Consider the following 8,329-nt stretch of genomic DNA (forward strand, 5'->3'; position numbering starts at 1 on the left):
AGGGGATCACTGACGAGATAGCAAGGAGTGTGATAGGGACTGATAAAAGAATGCAGGCTAAGCCTTGGCATGTTGTATGAGCGTCTTGGTTTGCATTCGCCTGTGGTAATCAAATCCATTGTTGTGTAAAACAGGTCACAGTGTTTTCGTTTGGGAACATGTTGACCTATAACCCACAGACGTCTACGTGACTTCCTCTCATATGTTCGTCTGTCTGTAAGTTAGTATGCTGAGCTAAGGTTTGCTCTCTTATGATTTTGTAAATGCATTGTAACTCAGAACTCTACTTCCTCTCCAAGAATCAAGATCTCTGAACCACTCCTTGCCTCTACTCAAGAGATGTAGTTACACAAATATATTGTTAAGTTTACCAACATGAGTTTGAAACTTCTTCGCCTTTATACCCAAAGAAGATACTGACGAAACTTAGAAACTCTCATCGCAATCGATGATACTCCGAGGATGGGAAGTAAACAACCAGATACTTGCTTATAACATTGCAGGTCTTAATATATAGGCCCAGCCCCTACAAAATTAGGCTACGCTGCCTTTTAACAGGATATACTCTAGCCTAGGCTTCTTCAGAAATCGTTAAGGATAGCCTATGCAGTTTACATGGCTGATTTTTAACTAGGTTACAATAGGCCACAAAGTTAGGTTAGTTTAATGAGGGTACAGGTTTAGTCCTATGTAATTAAGTTTTCCATGAATTTGTATACATTTATAACATAACTATATTTACCAAAAATAGTCACAATTCCTCATTCAAACAGGATTAGTCTAGGGTAGGCCTTCTTAAATTACTGTATAGCCTAGTCTAAGATCATGATCGGCAGTGGAATTTTCCATGAGAGAGGTAAGGGTAACCCCAAGATGCCCTGTAGGACAGCCATTTTGTGGTACCCTTTGGCACTGGTATTTGCAAAAACTTTATACAAACAAAACACTTATAACTTTTTTTTTAACGTTTTACAATCCTGTTAAACGCCAAGTTACAACTCAAACTAACACAGCAAAATTTCATGACAACTAACGAACTTGAAGCATCTTTCACAACAATGAAAATTTTCCATAAAGGCATAATCACGTTGGACTGGGCAGGTAACTCTGCACTTGAATCCTCGTCTGCTGCTGTTCTTTCATGATAGTGATCTATTTCAACTAATGAACTAACGGTAATATTACGATTTTAAAAGCTTAACTTGCAAGGGATAGATAATTTGTATTAATACTTTGGTAAAATAGCCAAATTGAAGGGTGGACTGGTTGACCTCCTTCGCACACGAGAGCATTCATGATCCTTACATGTGTTGCTTGTGTTACCAAAAAGCAGACGAAAGATTCACGACAGCGCTACCATACTCAAAGAGAAAGAAAACAAAACAAGGGACTGGCCACACTGCCACGCACTTGTGTCCACAACAAAAACGAAAACATTTCACAGTTCCAATCACTCTTACAACTGTAGTGTAAAGATATTAGAGGAGGATGATGAATCAGTTCCTAAATAAATCACTAATAATTAAAGAAATATTTCTCCCATTACACCTAGAAGACAATTTAATCTTTATAACCTTGTGGAATGTTACGAGAAACTCGAAGGACAAATAATCGTCCTTATAGGCATCACTTTCGTAAAAATCTCGTCTATACAGACAACTGTCTTCAAGATGAAATGCGTTGATTTTTGGAAATTTATGCTTTAATGAAATGCATCATAAACTAGCTATTAGAAATCACTCGATGATTATTTTCTTGAATATTTTAGTTAAGAAGAATCACAGTGCTGACACCCTGTAGGTACTACATCTTGTAACGCTGTAGCCAGTCATACAAACCCTTGGAAAAATTAAAAGTACCAACTGAAAGAAATATATCGTTTATGTAAATTTTTATCAAAATTAAAGCTAGGAATAATCATATTAGGAAATTCTCCTCTTTATAATGTACTCACAGTTTTGCCGTAATTTCGACTATAATGGTATGTGGGATATTCAAATTTTGTTGGTAACAGTAGCTTTTCTCCGGCTAACAATCCAGGGCTGTGAATGTATTACCAGAACCCAACTCGTGAATTCCCTCGTACAATTCATGGCATTTTTTATGCAGTCATTGCAATCACTTGTCGGTAATATTTATCTTGCCTCGCCATCAAGCACAACAGTTTCTTGTTTGAGCACCGATTTGCTTAGGGCAGTCAACAGATGGCGCTGGTAGTCCACGATTCTTAAATTAAATTCGGTCCAATCCAGTTTTGAGTGGTGATTTTGCAGAAGTCACAGACACTTGAGGCCCTTTTGTTCTTTGGGGGACAACGAGGCATCGTCATTTTAATGGAGAAATACTAGTTTCCGAACTAACAAATGGTCTCCTCTCGTGTGAGGGTGGCCATTTTCTATTTTTTGGGGAAAAAAAGAATGAATATAAATACAAATAAAATGAGTTTGTCAGACGTTTCCTGGAATATGATTAATAATAATTAATAATAAATAATAATAAATAAATAATAATAAATAAATAATAAAAATATAAATAATAAAAAATAAGATAAGATTATCTATTTTTATTATATATTAATAAATAATAAATAATAATAAATAATAAATAATAATAAATAATAAATAAAAATCAAAATAATAAATAAAAATCAAAATAATAAATAAAAATAAATAATAAATAAATAAAATAAATAATAAATAATAAAAAAATAATAAATACTAATATAAAACTAATACTAATACTAATACTAATACTAATACTACTACTACTACTACTACTACTACTACTAATAATAATAATAATAAAGGGCGCCGTTTCTAGGATCACACTCTTCTGCATAAGTCCTGGAGCTACTTCAGCCTCTAGTTTTTCCAGATTCCTTTTCAAGGATCTTGGGATCGTGCCTAGTGTTCCTATGATTATTGGTACAATTTCCACTGGCATATCCCATATCCTTCTTATTTCTATTTTCAGGTCTTTAAACTTATCCATTGTTTCCCTTCCTTTCTCTTCAACTCTGGTGTCCCATGGTATTGCGACATCAATGAGTGATACTTTCTTCTTGATTTTGTCAATCAACGTCACGTCTGGTCTATTTCCACGCATCACCCTTGTTGTTGTTTAAGATTAAGCTGGCCTTGTGCCAGCACGGGCTCTTGCTCACAGAGCAGCCCGTATGCATCACCCTATCTCTTCTGAAACCATAGTCCCAGAGGATCTTTGCCTGATCGTTTTCTATCACTCCTTCAGGTTGGTGCTCGTACCACTTATAACTGCAAAGTAGCTGGTGATTCTTGCACAGGCTCCAGTGGAGGGCTTTTGCTACTGAATCATACCTCTTTTTGTACTGGTTCTGTGCAAGTGCCGGACATTTACTTGCTATGTGGTTTATGTTCTAATTTTTCGTATTGCACTTCCTACATATGGGAGAGATGTTATTTCCATCTATTGTTCTTTGAACATATTTGGTTCTTAGGGCCTCATCTTGTACCGCTGTTATCATTCCTTCAGTTTCCTTCTTGAGCTCTCCTATTGGAATTTATTTTAATTTCAATCTTACTTATATTTAATAAACAAAACAATTATTTAACAACCAAAACAACTTACATTAAAGAGTAGATCCACTAATAAAACTTTGTGACATTGCCATACATTACCTTTTTCCCTAGACATGGCCAAAGATACACAATAATGTAAAGCACTTATCACAAATGTTGACGTTGACGTTGACGTATTCCAAAATTGTCGTTGTCTTGGAGTTAGAACGTTCAGTTTTGTTCAGGGTTAATTTCCTATTACAATGTAGATGCCAGCCTTGCTAATGAGTAACTCTCTGTAACTGTTCGCCGTGGCTGTGGTAACCTCCGAGGTAATTCACTTCTTACCTTTGACAGGTGCATATTACGCACGCGCGAACTTAAGGCCTATTAGGCAATTACTAGTTTAAGTAATTTAATTCATAAGTTTAATTTTATTATTCATTTTACTTATCATTAACACTAATAGTTACTATACTAAGTAGCATTAAGTTATTTACTTTTAATTTATTAAGAAAAATAGATAAAGCTTCGAGTGAAGCTAACGACCGAACGGCTATTACCCACAGTCGGACACAAATATCAATCCTTTCTGACTTCTAGCACACTCCCCACAAAGGATTGCGATTATAGAATTGCAATGAATATCTTCAATAACCATACATTATTTATTAAGGCCACCTTAAATCTGGCTACTGTGTTAAACAATTATTTCCAACAATGCTAAATAAAAAGTATGGCTAAGTTCTTTAGTATCATCTTCACGTTACTAAAAGTGTAGCATTTTAACTTTAGTCTTCACTTTATTTTGAGTGTAGCATTTTATTTAAACATTTACACCAATTTTAACTTAGCTTAGTTTACTATAGGCTATCTCCTAATTTTACTTTTTATTTACCTATTTAGTTTTATTTATTTATTACCTAGAAAGTAATTATTTGCAATGCCCTTAATCCTTGTTTAAAGTTAAAGAATAAAGCATTTAATAAAGTATATCCTCACACTGAAAAAGTTTCGAGTGTGTAGCATTTTAGTCAAAATAAAAACTTTATTATTAGTAATTACAGTAAATAATATACTGAAAAGCAGTATTTACAAATTATCTAAATTTTCCCTTAGCATTCTTTCAAATCTTTCGGTAGCCTTTCTCTTGGGTCTTACAGACCTTTCGCCTTGTTCAACGTGAATAGATTCAGGTTTATTTATACTGCCTATTTCTACCTCAATTTCCATTGAATTGTCTCTGGTTTGCCTTTCTCTTATAGCATGTGTCACTGATAAAGGATAAAGGATAAAGATTGCAAATAGAATGATATTCTATAGCCCCATTAGTTTGCTTTAGTTTCACTGACCTAATATTATTGTCAAATCCTAATATTAATTCTAATACCTTACCCATCATCCAAAATGGTCTGGGCTTATTAATTGCTTTAATTAGGACAATGTCACCAACTTTAATTCTATTTTCCCACTTACTTTGGTACAAATTTCTACTATGTTCTCTCAGGCTTAAGAGATAATTTTCACACCACAATTTCTTAAAATTTTCAATAATTTCTTCCTGTATTTCTACAGTTCTCTCTAAAGAAGGTTGACTAGAATCGTCCAACCAAACATCACTATCATCTTTTCTCAAAACGAGGGATGAATTACCATGCTATTTGATATAGGAATTTGGAGTTATAAACTCTAAATTTTCTGAGCTTGATCTTTATGTTAAAGGCCTGGAATTTATCGCTAATTGAATATGAGAAAGGGTAGTTAATAATTCAAAGTAAGTTAATTTAGACCTTCCTATTACTTTATATAGACAATTCTTTAATACTCTAATCAATCTCTCCCAAGCAGAACCAACCCATGCTGAATATAAAGGTATTTTAATGTGTTTGATATTACATTTACTTAATTCAGATTAAAATTCCTGCAACTCCAAAGACCTTTCAAGGATACTTCCACCCTTGAGAAAAGACTTAGCGTTGTCACTGTACAGGTATTGTGGTATTGTGTACATATTACTAAATCTTTGGAAAGCGAGAACAAAATTTTTAGTGGACATGTCTGGTAACAATTCAAAGTGCACAGCGCGCACGTTAAGACAACGTGAAAACTAATTTGAACATTTTTTGTGGTCTTACCACTCAACTCATCCCTAACCCAAAGGTGTCCGGTGAATCAATACCTACATGCTGAAAAGGCTTGACTAAATTCATGTGGTGTTTAGGCATATCTGTAAACTTCGGGTATCTGTAAGCTAAGGCATTATATTTCCTACATATATTACAACTACTCAGCTCAGTCTTTACTGCTGACCTACCCTTGGGAATCCAAAATCCCTGTTCCCTAAGGTAGTTTAATGTAGCCTATTCCTAAATGCTGTACCTTCAAATGACAATGGTTTATTAACAATGAGGTGAACCTATGCTCTTTAGGAAGCAATACTGGGTTATGAACATCAAAGTCAAAGTACAAACACTTAGATATTCTTCCCCTAGACCTAATTATACCCTTTGAATCTAAAAATAAATTTAAATTGGACACTAGAGGAGGTATATTATTAGTAATATTGGCACTGCTTTGTAAAAAATCTAATTCTACTGTAAAGTATTCTTTCTGTGCAATTTTCACCCAATACTCTAAGGCTTTCTTTTTAGGATCACCACCCTTTAATCTACTACAAAATTTGAACAAGTAACTGGTCATTTCTTAACAGTTGTTCATAATTTGACATTTTATTTATATTGAGAATACCAGCGTTTACCTTATTTATTTGCATAGTGCATACTGTACTTATTTGATGCTTATAGTAAGGCGATATGCTCAATAAAGGGTAAAGAGGCCACTTGTCAAAATCATTACTCAACCATTCTGAACCTTCTAGCCAATAAGTTGATTTACTTAAATATTTAGTATAGGATAAACCTCTGGTGATCATGTCAGCAGGATTTTCTTCAGTATTTACATAGTGATATAAGACAGGTAGTTTAAATAGCTTAGATATTTAAACTTTAAGACCATCTGCCTCAAGTACTCTATTTCTAACAAATTTAGATTCTATTTTAGTTTCTCTGGTCAATAGCCAATTTAAAACCACTTGAGCATCAACACAAATATTAATGAATTGAAAATTTATATTATTGTAGGCTTCTAGTAAGGAAGGTAAACATTTAAAAACTAGAATTACTCCCATTAGTTCCAAAGTGGGGACACTATGCTCATTTCTCTTATTCAGTGGAGCCAATTTAGATTTGGAGAACAAATAAGAACTTTAATCATTCTGATTAACCGCATAGGCCACAAACCCATAGGCCTCCACAGAGCTATCACAAAAAATGTGAGGACCATACGAGTCTAGTTCATTAAGGGACTCTCTAGGAATTTTAAGTTCAGATAACATTTCAAAATCTCTACTAATAATTTTCATTTCCCCACAAATGTCTTTAGGTAAATTTTGATCCCAACCAACATCTAATTTCCATATTTTTCTCATTAAAATTTTGCCTCTTATTGTTACAGGAAGGACTATATTCAAAGGATCAAATATTTTAGAAGTTTGTGACAATACTTTTCTTTTTGTGTCTGCTTCTGGGTCTATTTTACAAGGCGCAAGACTAAAAGAATCATTATTTACGTTGAATCTATAACCCAATACTTTATCCTCTTCACAAGAATGTTCAACAAATCTATTATTAGACGCCATTTCTTCTCTCAACTCTACACAATTGGAATTCTAAGACCTTAAAATAAAGCCCCCTTGTTCCATCCTATCATTAGCTGGATACCTATACAAATTTTTCATTTCATCAATGTTGTTACCAGTTATAAGAAGATTGTCTACATAAAAGTTATTAGTTAATATTTCTTTACACTTATCATCAGGATAACTTTCTGCGAGATGTTTCATAACAAAATTTAATATAAAAGGTGAAGAAGTGTAACCAAAAACTATTGCTTTGTAGCGATAAGATACTAATTTATTTCCCCGTTTCCAAAAGAAACAAAATCTATTTTTGTCCACTTCATTTTTTAATTTAATCATCAAAAAATCTTGTTTGACGTCGCTTATCATTACATATTTATTAGTTCTAAAGTAAAAGAGCAATTTCAGTATTGAGCCCATTAAATCTATCCCAGGATAAGCTGCTTCATTAAGTGAAGGCAATTCCCTGTAAGTTTTTGAAAGAACAGTAAATACTGGCCTGATTTTTGTGGTAACTTGCTCTTCTAATTTTATAACTGGTCTATGGGGAATCCATATATACTTATGATAGTCAGAAGGACTTACTTTAATTTCCTCGATTATACCATCCTCGAGTTGTTTATCAAAAACTTCCTGGTATTTGTCAATGATACCCTTTTTACCAAAATACTCTACTGTTCTGTCTAATACCTTAAGTGAAACAAAATGATTAGATGGGACGCTGTCAATTTTATCAGTATACCAGGGCAATTCTACATGATAAAATACATTATCAAAAGAGATCCCCTCTCTAAATCTGTCAATTTGTTCTTTATCAAAGGAGACCAATTCTTTTTCACACTTTTTTATTCCCAAGGATTCAAGACTAAAAAAGGTGTTAGAGTCCATTGTCTACCTAACTGTCTTCTAATATATGCTCTAATGGATTGAAATAAGATTTTAGAGGATCCATTACTAAATTTACCATGCTTTTTGTTTTAACATTCAGTGCTTTCTTATTAACTATGGAGTCCATAACAGCTCTACTTTCTGCCTCATCCAAAAAGTTGAACACATTACCTACAGGAGCTACTCTATTATTTACGACTAAACAAGC

General features: G+C 33.5%; 1 protein-coding gene across 1 annotated transcript; it reads right to left on the reverse strand.

Annotated features, from left to right (window-relative positions):
* Positions 1 to 7,263: 7,263 nt before the first annotated feature.
* LOC135198958 (uncharacterized) lies at positions 7,264 to 8,121 on the reverse strand. The gene has a single exon (XM_064226877.1). The coding sequence runs from the start codon at positions 8,119 to 8,121 to the stop codon at positions 7,264 to 7,266; it is 858 nt and encodes a 285-aa protein (XP_064082947.1).
* Between the last annotated feature and the right edge of the window lie 208 nt (positions 8,122 to 8,329).

The sequence above is a fragment of the Macrobrachium nipponense genome, chromosome 25 (genome assembly GCF_015104395.2).
Source record: "Macrobrachium nipponense isolate FS-2020 chromosome 25, ASM1510439v2, whole genome shotgun sequence".
NCBI lineage: Eukaryota > Metazoa > Arthropoda > Malacostraca > Decapoda > Palaemonidae > Macrobrachium > Macrobrachium nipponense.

Coding starts and splice junctions, on each gene's coding strand:
- LOC135198958 (XM_064226877.1), bottom strand. CDS start 8,121: ATGGACTCTAACACCTTTTTTAGTCTTGAATCCTTGGGAATAAAAAAG.